The 21,265-nt window shown below is 41.2% G+C and overlaps 1 protein-coding gene across 1 annotated transcript; it reads left to right on the forward strand.

Moving 5' to 3' along the window:
* The first annotated feature begins 11,880 nt into the window (after positions 1–11,880).
* On the forward strand, positions 11,881–13,377 carry LOC128355212 (potassium voltage-gated channel subfamily A member 2). The gene has a single exon (XM_053315459.1). It carries the CDS (start codon positions 11,881–11,883, stop codon positions 13,375–13,377), a length of 1,497 nt encoding a protein of 498 aa, XP_053171434.1.
* Positions 13,378–21,265: the final 7,888 nt, after the last annotated feature.

Genomic DNA, 21,265 nt, shown 5'->3' on the forward strand with positions numbered 1-21,265 from the left:
ATGAACCACACACAAAGAAACACGAATCATTTATGAAGCATGAATAGTAGCGATAATATTATTTTTTTATATAGCCAATCGTAATGTGTCAGTCCATATCTGTGGATGAACGCTGCACAAATGCCCTTTTAACAAGTCATTTATCACTTTTTTTTAGATTTAAGTGAGTGAGAAATGATGATTCCACTTATTTACATAACTTACATTGTTTAAACAAAGTATTAACATTAATAACAAAACAAAACATTTTGCATTGGAAAAGTATTAATTTCCAAGCTGTTGACAGATTTGTTTTTTGTTTTTTTTTAAGAATAAGTGGCTTGTTTAAACAAATATTTTTGCAGTGCCACACGATGCCTACATATCTTGATGTTAATGCGAAAGTTGTTGGTGTTCATGACTGGGATTCACGTGTAGCATAGTCTACTATATTGCATCTACCCACCAGTCAAAAACACGTCTTGTGCTTTGTGGAAAGAAAAAAAAGTTTCATTGTCCAGTAATGTAATGAATAGACTATGGTAATCTATATAGCCAAATGCCTGTTTTAGGTTATATTTAATATCATAACCTGTCGAGATGTTGGACTCTGAGTCTTGTTCAGATTAATTATTCAGGTAATACAACGCAGAGTGGTATAGATGGAAAACGCTTATCATGAAAATCAAAGTCAAGCTTTTCGTAAAATTGTATTTTTATTCAGAGTTGCCTATATAGCCTATATTAAATAAACCGAACAAAGAAAGTGACCCAGACTCTAAATGTCATTATAAGCTACATACATCGTTGCTAAAGTCCGTGCAGAGCGAGCAGCGGGAAAAATATGAAGTATGTTTATTTCGTGTTTGATGTCACTCCCGCGGTGATGACAGGATGAAAACAGCGTGCATGAAAGACGGGACAACGTCCCGCCTCCTGCCTGCCGAACCCGCCCTGTGATGCAGTCTCCATGACGACGGTGGTTTCCTGGGTAACCCCTCTCTAATGTTACCATGGCATTGTGTTGCCTTCTTACAAGTCTTTCCAACTGTGGTTCATTATCACCTTTTATTCTTTGGTTGGGGGAAAATATGGGAGCAACCAGATGTTTTTTAAAAATATACATCACGTTAAACAATCGTGGAGTTGAATAATTAAATGGTTTCCTTGATGATAATTAATTCAATATCAATAAATTAACCCTGTTTGTCCTTGAGGCAAAGTTAATAGCTTGTAGCTCAGGCAATGTGTTGGCGGATATGCAGAAATATACAGAATATGATGAAAAGCTATTTAATCAGTGCAGCCTTGCCTTTTGTTTCCCCTGAGCTGCTGTTTTTCAGATGTGAGCTCCATTCTCTGAGTTGGCATGCCAACGAAGTCTGACGTCATCTACCTTTCATCCCCACCAGCAGACAATCACACGTGTGCTTTTAGTACAAAGTGGATGAACGCTAAAGTGACACAAACAAACAGCAAAACTCAAAGGAGTCCTCATCCACTGCAGGGCTGTGCATCCTCTTCCAGTGCCATGTTGAAATACTTAATTATGCTATATATAAGGAGTGTGTCATTACAGTAGTTTTAGTGCTGCAACCAATGATAAGTTTATGTTACCATTTAAGCTGTTGAGCAGCATTTTCCCCATTAATCAATTAATCAATTTATGTAAAATGTCACATTATTGGGAAATATGCTTAGATTTAAGAAACTTTCTGTAACATGGTAACAGAAATTCCTCTTTGACACGCTTCAATCAAAGACTAAGGTAGACAAATATAACAATAACTAAGTAGAAACAATAAAAGCACCACAGTGGAATACATTATGAATACTAACAGGAATGCATGATTTCCCAAAGACCAAATTTGCATCTATAAATGTCTCATTTTGTGGATAGCGGATAGCCCAAAACCTAAAGAAGTTCCATTTATTGTGATATAGAGGAGAGAAAAAATGCAATCCTTCACGTTGGAGAATGTTTGACAGTTTTCATTTTCAAAATTATTATCAACTAATCTAGCAATATAATAATAATTAGTTTCAATATTTTATTTTATAATCTGGAGTGATGATTGAGCACTTTCTGATCACTATCTTTTTTGTCTCTAGATTTTCGTTTCATTAGTACATAATCCGACAACTCAGTTATTATAAACCATTTGTTTTCTCATTAAGCAGTTCATATATTGTTTATAATGCTGCTGAACTTGCATGTTTACTTCATCCTGAGCTGTGTGATCCAACAGAGGCTTAATCACTCTGAAAATAGCTCAGTACTGCCCTCTAGTGGATCAACTGAGTTATTGCTGTTTACTAGAATTTTAACATTGAGCTAGTGATTGTGTCTTTATAATCATGGCAACAGAATACAATTTAAATATTATTCAATTAGTCAATGTGTTGTCCTGACAGGTGAATAACAGGACTAATAGTTTCTTTCAATGTTATATTCTCCTCCTCTTTCTTCAGATGAACTTGTATTACAATCGATTAAGAGGCTCTTTAATTGTGTTTTGTTCCAGGATTGGTCATGTGACTGTCTCACATTGGTCTGGCAGGTCAGGAAACAACCGTAGGAGGCTTTTAGTCTGATCCATAGTTCTTTTGTTCCACAGGGTTCAAGTCAAGTCAATTTTATTTACATTGCGCCAATCAAAACAGAATTGATCTCAGGGTATTTTTTACATTGAGCAAGTCTAGACTGTGCTCATATAGCATGAGCAAGTATTTGGTGACAGCAATAGGGAAAAACTCCCTTTTAATAGGAAGAAACAACAAGAGAAAATAGGACTTACAGTTTGTGAGCCAGTGCAAAAAACCCCGCTACCATTACTTACACTTGATGTGACTTTAATTTAGCACAGAACTGGGCATGAAGGTTTCTTGAAATTGACTTTGCAATACGCTTGCCTGTTTCCAAGCAAAATCCACATTTGTAGCTCCACATTAAAGCAAATGTTAAACAAAATCTGTGAATTCATCAGTAAAGAAAAAGCAAATGCTCCACATTTGATTTGTATAAACAGGAGCTCATTTCTGCACGTCGGCAAATCTGCTGTGAGAACACTCCACACACAAAAACAACACATTTACAGAACAGGGGGTAACAGGACAGTCAAGGTGACTCAGACTAACATATAAATGTCCACACAGGACCACTTTAAAGTGAAGCAGTTCAGCATTTAGGTCCACAGATTGTAACCCTTTGTCCACTGTGGAGACCTCTCTTTGCTGAGTGTTCAGTTTTATAGGCAGAGCTGCCACAGGCCAGATAAATGTGTCCTACACCTGCAGGTGCTTCAGCCTCACAACTGCTGAGTGGATTTGTTCCCTCTTGTCTGCCCTACTGAAATTAAAGTCCTTCTTCAATATATTTTTAACCAGGGAGAAATGAAAACGTGTGCGCGAGTTACTCAGTGTCGTTAATCATCTCCCACAGAGCTCGGCGGCAGTGCCAGCAAGGGACACCTGCAGCTCAGCCTGTCTCATTCTGGTTTATGAAGAGGTACAAGCTGCTTTTTGAGGAACACTTGCCAGACTCAATAGATTCAGAGGAGATTAATTTAGCTTTTCTTCAAATTAATAAAAATGTAATTTCTGTATTTACTCACCAAGAATGAAAGAAGCTTAATTACACAAGATGAAGAGATATTATTTCAAGTTTATTCCAAATTTAGGACCTTGTGATATTTATAGCAGTGGGAAAACACTTCCTTATACATTATTTCCTTTATAGTCCTTTTGTCCCATATAGGGCTGGATTTACATACAGAAAGCTGGCATTAAAGCTGCAATAATGAATATTTCTGTTTTAACAATGGATAAAATGACAATGTGTAATGTTAAATGTGTCACTCACAGTGACAAAACCAAAGAGAATTATCCCCGACTCTGCAGTTTCAGCTCGACAGACTTTTCTTTCAGATCCTTGTTTTGGATTTGTGGCTTGCAAGCGCTGCTCTCATCATCCTATATTCCAGCTTCAGCAGGCAAATGTGTTCCATTGGAAAATCTCTGATAGACAGACGCTACCCGCCCAGCATCAAACTACAAACAGACAGAGACGAGTAGCTGATGAAAGAACAGCTTTAGCAGCTGAGGGAACTGATATTTCCCCACAGAAGTTGAAGAAACACGACTTCTGGTTGACCAAAAATTGACAATAGTTTGCCACCCACAACAATGGGTGACGCTGCTGCGTTGAGAAAAAGGGTTTATAAAAACATGTAAGGTACCTACGAGTACTATTGTTTTGGTATTTGCACTGAAACTTGGGTATTGAATTCATACAATACTAAAAAAATATGAAATATTACACAGCTCACGTAACATGAGCCTAAACTACTAAACATGATTGAACATGGAGAACGCAGCATTTACAAAAGGATGCACACTTAATTTTAATGTGTCTGCTAGTTTTAAAATGTGATGACATGCCTAATCGTCTCACTGTCCCTCTGTGAACGTCTGAGTGTTCCTGTGTGTGTGTGTGTGTGTGTGTGTGTGTGCATATGAATGAGCATGCTTGAGTGCCGCACAGCTGTAAGACGGTCACAGCTGGTACGCTTGAATGCACTCGACTGTGGAATTCTGGTCAAAAGAAAACAGAAATGACTGAAGGGAGAACACGTTCGTCCTGCACTGAGTCAGAGGGAAGACACTCACATACGAACCTGCATGTATGATACACAAATACACATACACACACACAGACACAGATGTGGGAAAAACGCAAGCAGTCGGCTCCACAGCTGGTCCTCTCCAACACTGCTGCTCCAGGCAGACATGAGAATCTGAGCTCAGGATCGTGCTCAGTCTGGGTTGGAGGGGTGGTGGGGTGTGTGTGTGTGTGTGGGGGGGGGGGGGGGGGGTGATGAAGGGGGTAAAGGATACCTCGGGCTTCCCCTCTCCTTCCGTCTCCTTGCTGTCCTCATCATGCCAACTTTCACCACATGAGATGAATAATGCCTCGCAGAGGCATGCTTCCTTTAATGATACTCGGCACGCCAACATGGGGAGTGTCTGCCAGGAGAGGTGCCCATTGTCATCCTTGAACTTTACCAAAGCTTGTTCGTGACAGATCGTGGAGTGGAAGGCAGGGGCTGTATCTGGCATAATTATTCACAGCTTTGCACATTTTTCTTCCTGCGCTGATGATATTTTATGTCTTACAGTTTCTGCCCTAAAACTGTAACTCAGTGCTGCCAAAAATAGAAACCATGAGACATAGCCTATTGCCATTATTTCTCTGGGTGCCATTCATCCATCTGCTCTTTGGATAACATGTAATGGCACTCTGGGGGCTATTCATAAAGTTCACTCTCCTGCATTAAGACTCAGTGTTCAGGGCTTTCAGTGAGACAAAGGAAAGACATGTCAGAGAGAGCATATATCCCTCGCCCCCAGAAGCAAAAAATATTAAAGCTGAACAGTGAAAACACTGAAGAGTCTCCTATAGGCAGCTGAACCACGTGCTGGAAAACTTTTCCCATGTGTGAAACTGTGAAACAAGGAAAATAAGCGTCCACATGTTTTACATTTTTTGTAACCGCCAGTTTATTAACGCAGCTGGCTGCAAGGACACAAAAAGTGCTTTGTCATTGTGCTGTGTAACTTTACCTGAAATATCCTGGAGGCACCAGAGATGCTGTAGGCGTGATGTCACCGCCCAGCCTCCTCCTACTGCTGGCCCGACTGCCCCTAGAGATGGTCTCCTTGGCAACCGAATGAGGCTGAACAAAAGATTTGCCTAACTACAGTGACAATGCTGACTGTGGACAATTTTCTTTGAGGCACCTTCAAGGAGTCTGCTTTTCTTGAACTCAATGAACACAATATTGTTAGGAGGGAAGGTCAGATATGTTAAAAAGGTCTGACCCTGTACTCTGTACAACCCCGACTCATCCCTCAGGTATGTAATGTGATTCACAGAGGCTGCAGCAGGTCCAGCAGCAGCAGCAGCAGCAGCAGCAGCAGCAGCAGTAGTAGTAGTGTGGACTGCACAGTGCTGCACGAGGCTGAGGAAAATATTTTGGCTCCTTGAATCACTGGCAAACAAAAAGCCGAGGATTGCATCACCACAGTGACACAGTAGCTGTCACTGTAAGTCCCATAATGTGCATCTGTGCTGCAGCAAGCAAACACTGCAGCCTTTTCTTTCAGAGGCAGACCTGAATCTGTGTGCTGCTCACGTCTTTACACACTTTCTATCAAGTGAAAGTGGAGCAAAACCTTGCTTTGCTGAAATATTCAGGGGTGAAGCAACACACTGCAATAGGTCACTGCTGCACGCAAAGTATCAAGTAAACCTTCTCCTTACAGAGCCTCACTGTACCTTATAGCCACACAGTCAGTGTTATTTGTTTCCTCACCCTTATACAAAAGGAATCTTATTTCTAGTATGACCTTGGTGTAATGTAACCCAGTGTTCCTGAAGCAAATGCTTACCTTGACTGGAATTTCACTCCCCCATACAGACACACTGAGTAATGCAGCATAAGGGTATCCCTGCAACAGTGACACTGACTCACTCATAGACTGACTTCATGCTTCCCTTCAAGCATGAATTGAAAACGGCCGAAAAGGTTTTTCTTTTCTTTTTTTCATATTGTTGCTGTCAGTACAAATGTAAAGCATACATGTGTATCAGTCAAGGATTGCATGCGTATGTAACTTTTGACTTGCAAAAAGTGCAGCACGTGGATGTAGCACACAGACACAAACGTATACTGGAAGTGACATTTATTCTACAAACCTACATCTTTAGATAAACGCTTGTGCAGATTTCCGCGAGGTTATCTGGCTAACTGAGATGCAGCTTGGCAGTATACTGCAGTGGACGAGTGTCCTTGTGTCTCTCCCGGTGTCTGGCTCTTTTCCAATGTCTGCCCTTGTCCTGCTGGGCCTCAATCTGACGAGCATGACTCTCCCTCTTTCCTCTCCTCCCTCACTTTTTATGCTCTCTCTCTCTCTCTCTCTCTCTCTCTCGTCTCTCTCTCTCTGTCTGTCTGTTCCTCTGCCCCATCCCTCCCTTCTTTTTCTCCATCTCTTCTGCCTCAGATGTACTGCTAACTCCAGGGGACACAGAGAAGGACACATGGAGCTGCACTGATATATATTTGAGTACCTAAGCCCTCTCTTGTTATTTATTGGCCCCACTTTTTGTAGATGTATGTATGAAGCTGGTCTCTTTAGCTGGGACTCCTCGGTTTCTCTCTCCTGAGTAGTGATGCTGGAATGACTCATCTCCCAGAGGGTCAACTAAATTGAGTCTCAGTAATGCATAAGAGGGGGAAAAAGTGAGGTTGTGGGATTGTACCTTGAGGAGTGTACAAAACATGGTAAAAAGGTAAATTATCATAATGTATAGGATGAGATCATAGCTTTATATTATCATTAAACATATTGATGATTTTACATGTGATTTATACATAGGAGAGTATTTCATCATCATATATAAAAGAAGAAACCTGTTTTAATGCAGCCACAATAAGTGTGAATATGATATGCAGAGCTAATATTTTGTCTTATTGCATTATGTTGTACAGTGAGCTGGTTATAGGCACAGCTGGGCAGTGGACCGTAGGATCATGGTGGGATTTGGACCTTTTGCCTGTAGCCTTTTCCATGCAGTATGTACAGTGTGTGTGTGTGTGTGTGTGTGTGTGTGTGTGTTTGTGTGTGCTTGACCTGTGGCTGCTGCAATGCAGCTTTAAGGAGGAAGGAGGTGCAATAGACCACCAATGACTGTAAAACGAGCACTGCACTCCAGGGACGGAGCTAAACAAACACTGACACTCACAACTGGTGAACATGTCACATGGGAGCTTGGCTAATTTTCCAGTTATTTTGTAGCTACTGGTCAAATGTGTGTCCTGTGTAGCGCTGGTACAGGAAAGAAAATATTCTTCAGGCACCTTTATAGGCAGATTAATGAGAAAAGGAGCCAGTATATTAAAAGCCTAGAGATGGAGGAAGAGAAAGGAGTCAGGGTATATTGGCTGAAAAACAGATTGATTACACCTTGTACTCTATCCAGACAATACACCGGATGTAAATAATACACTCTCACATTGGGAAATGGCCAACAAACATTTTTAGTACTGATTGAAATGTGCCTTTTTTCACCGAGCACTTTATTAAACTGTCAAGTACTGAAAGTAAGCAACAGATGTCTGGTTCAGTTCATTTTGTTCTTTTAGATGTATTGTAATTCACTGGTCAAAATGAGGAGGTATATTTAAAGTTCAGTATTGTGTTTGGGTAACATTGGAAATTTGCATCCACCTCATTGCATTTAATGACAATAAACCCAAATATTCTTATTCCTACTATGAATAAAACAGCAGCAGAAGATGTGTGCCTCAGCAGCAAGTGAAGGAACGACCTGTCATTCAACTCAGGTCTGAGCAATAATGAAGTTATAATAATGAGTTTTGTCAGTTCCAAAGTTAATTTTCACTCCTCCCTGTCCCCACGCCAAAACATCTGAAATCGATACCTCTTGGAAACAAATTCATTGTTGACACCCTCATCTGCCAACTTGCATAACTTCCCGTTTTCACGTCCCAATATGATTAAAACTCACGCACCATTCGGAGTGCTGGGACCCTTCTCTTTTAATTAAAGCAAGCCGGCTAATGCAAAGTGAACTGAGCTTCAGAGCCTGCATTAACAGTCTTTGTAACGGTCCCCTGACTCATAAATAATGGCTGCGCTGTCATGAGGAACCTGGGAAAGCCATTAAGGGATAGTGAGAGGTATCCGCATGTGTGGCAGCAGGCAGGCAGGCAGGCAGGCAGACAGAAGGGACGAGGCTGGGAGCCTTGATGGTCTTGGGTCCGCCAGGAGTAACCTTGGCAAAGCCAAGTCTCACACAAATCACCCGGCTGGTCCTCCCCCATCCCCCCTTCAAGACTGAGGGATTCCCGCTGACCTTTGGCTTCTCTTGGCCGTCACTTTTGGCCACGATGCTTCCATTTCCCAGCTCCAGTATTGATATTGAAGAAAGGATTTACAGTTAATCACAGTTTGCTCTGAATACAGAAGGGCACAATGATGGGAGGTTTTGCTCTATTTTAGTCACCCTCTTATCTATTATTAATAAAGTGTGTTGCCAGGAAAGGTTACAAATATAACTGCTGTGGGGGGTGGTAGGGTGGGGAGAAAAAATAACAAGAATTACATGTCAGAAAGTGAGTCAGTAATTATTGTTGCTTCTGTATTTTGATGATAAATCCCACAAATTAACAATAAAGCTCAGAACATCCACCTGAATTAGAAACATGAAGAATGCATTTCAGGTAGTTCATGAGACATTGCAGCCACAGTAATGACATTATACTTTCAACACTTTGTCTTTTCAGGATTGGTTTCATGTTGGTCACTAAACTTTATAATAAAAGCCATCATGCCAAGATCAAACAAGTTGAAATAAATCAGGCATTGCAGTCGTAAAACTGAAGATGTTTAACAGACAGCAGTGCAGCTGAACAATGCTGAAGATGTGTACCGCTTTAAATTGTCCACACTGCAGATAAGGTAAGGAGTGGTAGCTACAGTGCGGATGGAGAGCGCGTTTTTTCGCCCTTGCCTTCTCCATCACCAGCACGTCTCTTGGTATGCATAGCAATGCCCGACTGCAGGTTTGACTAAGCTTTCTATACCAGCCCAGCGGCCAGAGCTGACTGCAGAAATATTTCACCCTAAATGTTCCTTTCATCTAAGAAAAAACAAAAAACAAAAAAAAGAAACCATCTCCCCTCCTGCCGAACTTAAACCATACAGAACCCAATAAAGACCACTTTATATGTGTTATATGAGTGTGGTGTGAGTGAGGGGTGTTCTGGATCAGTGAAATTGCATAATCTTCTAGCCCACTACGTAGGGCGATTCTTTCATGCATGTCGTTTCAAGTCAGTGTCTGCAGACGCTTTTCTGCTCACCATGTAGGCTATTAGGAGACTACAGGACTCACAGATCTGCCTCTGCTCTAAACGCTGGGACTCTGCCAGAGAGCATCTCTGCAGCTCAGACGCTGGATCCCTGTCGAGATGTGTTTTATGTGGCGGGTGCATGCCTACATGAGAAATAGAAATGCAAATTGACTGTAGTGACGCGTGAATACATTAAGATTTCTTAAGCAGCATATTTATACAGAAATTAAATTGAAGCACATGTCCCAGAACGCGTCTAATTATTAAATCTAGTTAATAAGATTATCTTTTGTTTAAACTCCTTCCCTCCTCCACCTCCTCCTCCTCCTCTTCGCGTTTGCTTTTTCACTCCCCTTTGCAGATGTTGCCTCTGTGAAGCACCTTATCAGGACTATTTACCTTTGCGGCTGTCTGCAGCCAGAACTCGTCACACAGTCACTGTGGCGTGGAGGGGAACAGTGGAGGCCGATCATTCTGCTGATCCCAGCACCTTTGGTTATTAAGGGAAGCACCAGCACCTCCTTGATCGGCTCCCTCCTCCCTTTTTTTTGCCCATCGCCATCCCACGACTGCCTACCCCGGAGGAAAGGAGTCGGGGAGGGGAAAGCGAGGACACACCCGCACATAGCTACTGTACCCGGTGTACACGGCGAGGATGCTGCAGACAACATGAGGTGAATATCATCGACTGTCCCAAATTGGAGATTCTGGGGTGGGTTTTTTTTTCTCCACCCTCGCTGAAGACAGAAGACCTGATTGTCGCAGCTGGTTATTCACCTTCCTCCCACCAGTGTCCAGCAGGAGCATCAACTCACATCCAGATATGAAAAAGATGTCTGCAGGTATGTGTGAAATCAAGAATACGTTTTACCTATCATCTCTGAAAATGTGAAATGTGTTGTTGTTGTTGTTTTTTTGTTTTGTTTTTTCAAAGTCATGGCATTTTGTAGTTGATGCACTAGTTTGCACTTCACCAGAAAAACGTGATTAGAGAAAATAAACCTGCAATTCTATACAGTATGTGTTGTATGTTTCATTAGGATTTTATTCCCTAAAACTGTCCTCCCACTCTGATAGGGAGATGATGCAGACAAGAGATACAGTTTTTCTCTTGGAACCTATTTCCTTCTATGGATAAATAATTTATAGGTGTTTTTGAATATTTCAGAGACAGGCACCATTTCAAGACTAAAATGCTCCCAACAAAACAAAACTGGTGTCAATTAATGCGAGGCATTTGGGTGTTTGCTCGGTGCAGCAGTAAATTTTAAAAGCATCTCTCTCCATTTTTTTGTGTTTTTGACTGCAGTGGTTTTCTATGATATTCTAGACAGGATGCTGTCTGTATGAATTGGGTGCCTGCTGCATTGCAATATTCATGCATGGCTTCACTGCAAAAGGTAGTCCCATTCATCTCAGTGATACTGTCCATTGCAGCAGATCAGTGTCCTAATTTATGAGCTTCTGTTCTTTAAGATGCCAGTTGGCCCCTGAGTTTATCTGCATTGAAGCAATTTATATGCGAGGTAGATTGCTTATTTGCATATTAATTTGCCCATGTCAGGAGCAGGAGTGTCACCCTCAAGTTTCCATGAGGTGATTTATTTTGATATCGACTGCTTTCTGATTTTACATATCAGATCGAATCTCATGGCATTGTTCCAGAGGGTGGTTTCATTTATCGTCTATTTTGAGTTGTTTGCTCTTGAAGTTAAAGCATATTCCTGACATCTTTGGACTAAATGAAATAAGTATTGAGTGTTGCATTATGTCTCAGGTTAACCTGACCTTGTTGTCTGTTTTTGCTTTGTTTGTCCAACATGCAGTCAGATCCTAGGTGACATCCTGTGGCCGTCAGGTCTTTACGGTGTTGAGCCCCCTCCCTCTCCTGGCCCCTGCCTGCAGTTCTCCAGGCTGCAGGACCCAGACTCACTGAAAAGTGCAGGCCTCCTCCCCCCGCAGAATGACTGTTGCCACAGGCGACCCCTCTGACGAAGCGGCTGCACACCCGGGGAACCCGCAGGACTATGACCCTGAGGCCGACCATGAGTGTTGTGAGAGGGTGGTCATCAACATCTCAGGGCTGCGCTTTGAGACTCAACTCAAAACCCTCTCACAGTTCCCAGAAACTCTTCTGGGGGACCCCAAAAAGAGGATGCGGTACTTTGACCCACTGAGGAACGAGTACTTTTTCGACAGGAACAGACCCAGCTTTGACGCCATATTGTATTATTACCAATCAGGGGGCCGGCTAAGAAGGCCGGTCAATGTCACCCTTGATATTTTCTCAGAGGAGATTCGCTTCTATGAGCTGGGCGATGAGGCCATCGAGATATTCAGAGAAGACGAGGGTTTTATCAAGGAGGAGGAGCGTCCTCTTCCTGACAATGAGTTTCAGAGACAGGTGTGGCTGTTGTTTGAGTACCCAGAGAGCTCAGGTCCTGCTAGGATTATTGCCATAATCTCTGTCATGGTCATCCTGATATCTATAGTCAGTTTCTGCTTGGAGACCCTCCCCATTTTCCGCAATGATGAGGATGATATGCACAAGTCTCATGCAGCAGTCTTTTCACCTGAGACCAACACCACAATCATCAGTTACACATCCACCTACTTCACCGACCCCTTCTTTATCCTGGAGACTCTTTGCATTATATGGTTCTCCTTTGAGTTTCTAGTGCGATTCTTTGCCTGCCCCAGCAAAGCAGGATTTTTTGGTAATATAATGAACATTATTGATATTGTTGCTATCATCCCTTACTTCATCACTCTTGGCACAGAGCTAGCTGAAAGGCCAGAGGAAGGTCAAGCAGGTCAGCAAGCCATGTCTTTAGCCATTCTCAGGGTTATCCGATTAGTACGTGTCTTCAGAATTTTCAAGCTGTCTCGTCACTCCAAGGGGCTTCAGATCCTGGGCCAGACCCTGAAAGCCAGTATGAGAGAGCTCGGCCTCCTCATTTTTTTCCTGTTCATAGGGGTCATCCTTTTCTCCAGTGCCGTCTACTTTGCTGAAGCAGATGAGCCAGAGTCACAGTTCGAGAGCATCCCAGATGCCTTTTGGTGGGCTGTGGTGTCCATGACGACAGTAGGCTATGGTGACATGGTCCCAACTACGATTGGTGGCAAGATTGTGGGTTCCCTCTGTGCCATTGCAGGTGTGCTGACCATTGCCTTGCCCGTGCCTGTCATTGTGTCCAACTTCAACTACTTCTATCACCGTGAGACTGAAGGTGAAGAGCAAGCCCAATACCTACAGGTGAATGTGGCCAAAACCGATTCAGCCGAGGAGCTAAAGAAGAGCCGGAGTGGCTCCACCATCAGTAAATCAGACTATATGGAGATCCAGGAGGCTGTGAACAACAGCAACGAGGACTTTCAGGAGGAGAACCTTAAGACAGCCAACTGCACGCTGGCCAACACAAACTATGTAAACATCACCAAAATGCTCACAGATGTGTAGTCATCTGCTATTTTGTCCGCATCACAGTGGGACATGTGGAGTTGAGCAACTGGGTGGGACAGGTGTAGAGCCTCCCATCTCATGTTTGCTGTAAAAATCAAGGCAATAGATTTCAGGACGTTTTTGATGATAGATAGTGAAAAAATATATTACACAAACCATTGCTCACTCCGCGCTCATCCTGTCTTCAGTCCTCACAACTTGCCCTTAAAACTTCTAATACCTGTCAAACAGGGCGAAATTTCAAATTCAGCATTTTTGCATGGAGTTGGCTTTATCTGTGTGGCTGTTAAAAAAAAAAAAAAAAAAAAGTAAAAATGTCCCGCTCACATTAGCCAACAGTAGTGCACAAAAAGAAAAGAAAAAGGGAGAAACACAGCAATGAAAAAATTAACTTTTGCTTTCAAAGAATTAAAAAAAACAACACAACACAAGCCCTGCTTTAGTCCCCCCTGTCCCTTGGTCCTTCATTTCCCAAGGCACACTGCTCTGCCATGCGCTTTCTGAAGAGCCCTATTCGTGCGCTACATATGCTGCTTCCTGGAGCCAATGAAACAAAACTGTCTCATGCCTCACCATTTAGAGATAAAAGGATGTGTGAGCATAAAGCGAGCCCACTCCAGAGCTAATATGGCCTGTGGGTGACATGTGACGAGGTTTGGTGGTTAAGTACACCACGTTATTTCAAGGATGAATGACAGCCATCAGCGCTAAGCTTATGGTTCGACACCTTTTTTACCAGTAGACATCAGTATCTGATGAATGACTGAGAATGGCCTTGACTTTTCACTGCTTTGGTCTTACATGTACTGTATGTATTGCAATGCAAGCTTTCCCCCTTCCATTCACCCAAACTGGTCTTACTGCAGAGCTTTGAGGACAACTTGAATGTTTCTTCTTGTTTTGTTTGTTTTTCACGGTTTCGCACATACGGTACTTATTCATATAGATAGGTAGACTAACTGTGACTTAACTGATAGCAGGTAGGTAGGTACTGTTGGTAGTAAATGTAGTCAGTAGATTATTGCATGACATTTTTAACTGAATGAGAATTTCCACGTGTTTCTCAACTGCCACTTGCTTCATCACATCACTGTATATTTGTCTGTACACTGCCTTCTATATGAATACACACTTTTAAAAGGATGCCTGCAGGTAGCTGTAACAAGAACCTAAAGCTGTATGTTAGAGGATATCTTAAGGAAATAATCACATGACCAAATCCTACACTTAACAGGATGCGGTGTCCTCGACGATACTACCATTCCATGTAGAAGTCATCTGACGTCAACTTTTGCCAGGTTGCTGTAAACGTGTCGCAGCTGAGCTGTGATTTTTAAGGCGTAAACTCACACTCTAGTTTTGGACATTAATCCCAGTTGCAGATGTGACAGACCTGCAGTGCTGTCTTTTTCACAGGTTTGTCACATGATCACGTCCTCATGATCAAAATAGCAACTTTTAAAGACTTGTGTATAGAATAATGCTTCCCCTGAACTGCCTTTATCTGGGTTTACGCTACTCTCCTAGTGTTGCATGACCTCAAAAACATTCCTAGAAGCATGCATTTAAGGTCAAAGAAGAAGCCTCTGAGACAAAAAAATTATAATTATTACAATAGATATATTTATTTCTTATATATATATATATATATAAAATATATGTATACAGACAGAAAACATATACAGTACACGTATACTTTTCATCAGAGAATTAAAAAACTTAAAATAATAGCAATGTTAAAGAGAAAGCGAGAGCCTTTCCACAATGCGCGGATCATTGCCATGTTTTTGTTTTTGATGGTAATTATATTTGTTCTGAGCACTGTTTGTATATTCTCCTGTTTCAGAATTTAGAGTGTCAAAGACACACTCTTACTAGCCATTTGAGAAGCATATTCTTTACTGGTGAGTTTCCCAGCAAATCTGATGCACATCCTGGATTAAAGTTTGCTTCACGTAGTTTAAAACTGCCTTCTGGGAAGTAGTTGTTGAGAGGCAGGGCGTTGTTCAACACTGTATAATCCCTAACCCAACTCTTGTGTCAGAAAGCTTTTTTTCCTGGCATTGAATTGGTAAGAATAGAAAGAGAGTCTGGCTGTCCTCTGAGAAGTCTTTGATGCCAGGAGCTCAATCTGTCTTTAAATAGTTGGCATTAAATGTGAATTAGGTTCTAATTCTAGGATCATGTCCAGCTGAAATTTTCCACCATTTGCTCAACACTGCCAAGGTAACAGTCAAAGGCAGTAATGTCAATATGGGAAGTGATAATTAGCAGCAGTGTAGCAGATATTGGCTAACCTGGGGTCCTCTGACTTTACTCCTGAGTCTCTTGCCTTTCTCCATCATTTTTCAGATGTCTGAGGTAATAAGAAAGGTGATGGATTAGGAGAAGGTCTGTAGCAAGAATTGTCAAAATGAATTCTGTCATGCCAGGATACACATCTTTATTCTTAGGGTTTCATTCTGCTCACCATGGTCTTCAACCTGCAGTAGCAAAATGTTTTTACGCCATCGCTGCCAATATATGCTCAGGATGCCTCATCCAGCTGCCTGTCATGAGGTTTCTGAAGTCATATCTCTGTCCAAATCCTTGTTTGCTTTCATGTATCTTTAGATAATTTTAGTAAATAAGCTGGAGCAGGTATATTTGTTGCTCACTCAAGAGTAGCAGATAGTTGGATGTTAAAATGCTCAGAAACTTGAGGTAGGACCAGGTTAACTAGTTGTTTAGCAATATTCCCTTAATCCTTTGGTGGAGGGGTCTGTGTGGAGCACGTAAGTGTAGACATGACACGTTTTTTGTTTGTTTTTGTTTTTTAAGTCAATTAACCGATAAACACTAGACCTCCGTAGTCCAAGATCTTATTGATCATAAGTTGAGTATTGATGCACAGCTATGTAGGAGTTGTGTATGTGTGTGTGTGTGTGTGTGTGTGTGTGTGTGTGTGTGTGTGTGTGAGAGAGAGAGAGAGAGAGGGAGAAAGAGATAGAACCACTGAATGTCAGTGTCTTAGCCTGGTTGTACAGCCGCGTTTACTGTATGCAACAGTCATTTGCATATGTGGAAAAAAAACACTCACAGTCTGACCAAAAATATGTGTCTTTGCATGAAAATGCATTGTATCTTGTGTCTTCATTCCATTTCATTGGACAGATATTTGTGATAAATGTTACAGATGTGTGTAACATTTATCTGTTGTGTTTGAAATTGGGCACGTTACTGTACCTCAGCCAAATTCACTGTAGCAACTCATATACTGGAATACACAATGTTGTTGTTGACAACTATTTCTGCTTAAAGCACAAAGATGAGCAGACTCATCCACATCTCTCTACCTGCAGATTTAATCTGTAAAATATTTGTATTCAGTGGACACAAAGTCAATTAAAATGATCTTGTCAAATGAGGGGTACCACAGCCTCAACAAAATATCATCTCTCACCCTCTGAGGGACCCACCAGCAAATCCACTCCATGAGAAGGGTGCCCAACAGTGAATACACTGAGAAATCTATGCAGAGAATGATTATAAACTGGTAGTTGTTGAGGGGTAAAAGGAAGATATTAAATATTGTGTTTTATCTGGCACCAATTAAATGTTAATCCAGAAAGCTGCCATTGCATTTGAAACAAACCTACAAGCAAAAGTGATACACTTTGCAATATTCTGCTGCTGTACGTCAAACACTCACACGTTATGCTGAATGTGAATATGAGCTTTCTGACCTTTTGGGTTTGTTTGACCTGCGATGTCAGCTTTTTGAGACTAGGCTCCTGCATAAAAAGAAACCGAGACAAACTCATACATACGGGAAACAAGATGATCAATATGCAATCTGTGTGCGTGTGTGTATGTTGAAGAAAGATTGTCTCTTTTTCGTTCGACCCCAGAGCCTGATAGTGTGGCATCCACTGAAACAATTTGTACAGTTGTTCACCCCCTTTGTCCTTCCCTCCATATCATAGAGGCCTGAAAACATCCATCAACATGGGTACAGTGGATTATGGATTTTCTTTCTATGAAATGAAATGTGAGAGAATAATGTAAATAATAACTAATGTATGATGGAGAAAAAACCATGTACTATATACTGTATGTGAAGTCTGGATTTAAAGTAGTATTATCTGCACTTTACAAGACAAAAAGGACAATCTATGGACAAGAAAACATGTGAAATTAAAATGCATATAATCCAAATGATCATAACCCTGACAAAGTAATATCAATAACGAAGCCAATAATAATTCAACTAGAATTGTGTTGAGTGTGTTTATTGTGTGTCACTTTTTTCAAGTATGGGAGAAGTACATCATGAAAATGAAATATGTGCTTGGTGTTTTTTTTAAATATTTATAACGCTGTTTCCTCCTTAAATCACATTGTTCACAAGACATTTAGTCTGGAAATTATTTGAGGGCTAATTTTAGCCCAACAGGCGTCTGTGCCGGTACAAAATGCCATGAATCGATCAAAAGCCTCTTTGTTGTTATTCTTAGGACATTCTGCGTCTTTGTAGCCACGGGCAGTGTGGAGGACATTTTCAAACGCCTCCTGGTATCTTCAGCTCCTTCCTCCCGCCTTTAAGTGCACGGTATATGCTCCCTGCAGTTTGAAAGAGAGAGCAGGGTGTTCTATTAATAGCCTTTTTGTTGGAGAAAAAGATAGGAGGAGGAGGAGGAGGAGGAGAACGTGAGCTGAGGAGGAGACAGAGAGAAGGGTGGAAAGGAGATGGAGAAGGCAAAATCCTCATAGAAATCCTTCACAGTTAACTTTCCATAGCAATATTATGACCATCATGTGTAGCAATAGCAAATGATGACACCTATTCATTAAATTACCTGTGAATTATGTCTGTTTGAGAAATATTGAGGGACTTGGTCATTTCAGCTCCATACTCGGCTCCTGCAATTTGACATGATGCAAGCAGATTTTAAATATGTCTACCTAAACCTTTTTGGAGGCGATGTTTATTTGCTTGAATGTTCCTCTTTTCATAGCAGTGATCCTCCCCACCTGCTACATCCATACTTGAGAGCAGTTTCATCTTGTCCTGTGCTATCAGCTATCTTTAGTCTGCTTGTGGTTTTAACTAACTACTGTGTCAGGGATGGTAGCATGCCCACAGGAGCACGGGCGAGCAGTCACACCAACTTGCACTGTGCTTACCAGCTTGTAATTAGGAGACGAGCGCTGTGGGACTTGCTGCTAATCTAACAGGGCTGCCCTGGCAGCAGACCACACCCCATTATTAGGAGGTATTCACTCATTAACTCCTCGCCCTGATAACAGTCAGTGAGCATTTTCTGTCCTCAAATGAAAAGAACCTCAGTGATGTTTCAGATGCTTCACTAAAGGTGGAGTTTTGATGGTTGCTTTTTTTTAGCAGAGCAGCAGTTTGGTTCGTAGTGTGAATAGATGTTCAGTTTTACTTGAAACCTTGTTTGTTCAGTGACGAGGACAAAGAAGAAGAAAGCGGCGCTGCCCTCTAGGGGTGTTGTTGCAGAAATGACACAATGCTTGTGCCTCAGTCAGAGTCAGACTAAGAAAGCTTTTTTTTTTCTTGACATAAAAACAATGTAGAGATATTACTATTAATTGTCAGCAGGTTCTCATTGTATAATCTAATGCCTTCTCCTCTAGCAGTGAGATAAGTAACAGTTTTCAGACACAATAGGACACATGTCCCTCCACAGTTATATGGAAGATCAATATTCTCATATTGTGCGATGGCCCCATTCAGTGGGTATGAGAGTGCACACAGATATTCTCCTCCGCCTCTCTAGGGGTGACAAATGGGTCGGGTTAAGGTCAGCCAACCATGCATCCTATCTCACAGGGGACGGTGAACCTGTCAGAGCACACAGCACAACCAACGGACAGATGCTCCAGCAGCTCATAAGCACACACAAAACCAGGAGACATGAAGTAATATGCAAGAGCCGACCACTACAGAAATCCTCTTTTACATAATAACAATGTGGGCTGAATAAACAAATGGGGGAGAGGTCACAGAGAAAACAGTGATTATCAGGCTGCGAGATTCGATAAGCTTCACTACCGGGTGTTAGGGTGGTGTTTGTACAGTACACAGGCCCTCTGACCTGAGACAGGTTAGGCTGACAAACACAGAGCGCCATCCTTATGGGATTTAATCTGAGTAATGGAAGCTGGTTGGCAATCCTGATCATCTAAGGAAACAACATATGGAATCCAAAGGAAGCAAGTCCATGTTTTAGGAGCCCTGAGCTGTTTGTGCCTCAAGGTTAGAGGGTTAGTCTGAAGAGTGGCAAGATATATGAATGAAAGGACAACAACACAAAATCTAGAGTGCTGAGCATGTTGGAAATGTGTTAATATGATGCAGACTGCTGTTAAAATGTCTGGTACTCCATTCTAATACCACATACACTTTGTAAATTGGCTTATTTCATGGTTAATAACACATTTACTGATGCTTTATATATCAGATATAAGACAGAGTAACTTTTGGTTTGCAGGTTGTGAAAAATACTTCTCACTGGTGTTTATTCTCTTGATTTTTCTTTTTTAGACCATTCTTTACTTCATCAAGTTGACACTTCATTAACATACAGTACCAGTAAGTAGAGAGCTTACATCTAGAAATATAATAATAAAATGCATCTGGACCTAAATCCATTTATTTCCAACTTATCAAAGGAACAGTTTTACATTTTGGGGTAATATATTTATTATTTATTGCCCAGAGTTTGAAGGGGGGAAACAACTAGTTTGCTGAAGTCTCTGCTTGTCACAGTGATGACCAGAATAGTTTGGCACATAATCACAATGTGACATTTTTACACTTTTGTGCATTATTTGTTTGCCTTAGACAAACAAGATATAACATGAGTGTTACAGGTGCTGATATGCAGATTTGTTACCTTAAGACAGAGCTAACTGTTTCCCGCTGTCTCCAGTCTGTATGCTAAGCTAAGCTAACATAAGTTCCATATTTAGCATACAAACATGAGAGTGGTATGGATTTATCGTCTCTAACTCTTGACAGGAAAGTGAAAATTAGCTTACTCCTTTAAATTTGTTAAAATGTGACTGTTCATTAAGAACATGTTCAACCTTTACATTACTACCAAGCATGAAGAATAAACAGCACACAGGGATTTTTATGGGCAACCTATAAGGTGGCTTAAAGATGGCTGTAAAGAATGATTAATCATCAGTGAACCATTAAGCCATAATTGACTTATTATTGTTAGAAAGGGATACCAAAAGTCTCATTTTGAAAATGACTTTTCTTAGACACTTTCATTTTATTTACCTTCAGTGAGCTCTGGACAAGAATACATCATCTCAAAATATGGTATAAAAACACTGCATTACATGAACATCGACCATTCATTAATACTGTAAAGGGAAATTCAGTGAATGTGAAAACTGGAAAAGGAAGTGTCCCTTAAATCATTTCAGAAAACACTTTACGGCCGTCAGCTCTCCATTGTTTCTATTTCAATGTGATGATGTAGAGATACATGCAGGTTAAAATAACTTTATTCATCAAACTATCGCACTGACCATGTCACCCAAATTTGTTACAACAAATCAACACAAGTTCCGTTAATCTTTGATCGAGATCATTTCTCTTATCTTGATCACTTGACTTCAGGTGAAAACTGCATCCCTGCTGCTGGTTACATCTCATGGAGACCTTTTCCAACATGCCAACCAAAGGAAAGAATGTCATAGGCTTTAAATATCCTGTGTGAGTTAATATTTTATCAACTTCTCAGTCCCAAGGCTTCTTCCCCCCTTTTACATCCCACTTCCAACCCTGAGATTGTACACAGAGAAGTAACAGCCAATCTATAATGCCTCTACTGCACTGCATTTAGTTTTCTTTTTAGCCTCC

Source organism: Scomber japonicus, chromosome 3 (assembly GCF_027409825.1).
Source record: "Scomber japonicus isolate fScoJap1 chromosome 3, fScoJap1.pri, whole genome shotgun sequence".
Taxonomy (NCBI): Eukaryota; Metazoa; Chordata; class Actinopteri; order Scombriformes; family Scombridae; genus Scomber; species Scomber japonicus.

Excerpts from the sequence above, each read along its gene's own strand:
- LOC128355212 (XM_053315459.1), top strand. The coding sequence starts at position 11,881 with ATGACTGTTGCCACAGGCGACCCCTCTGACGAAGCGGCTGCACACCCG.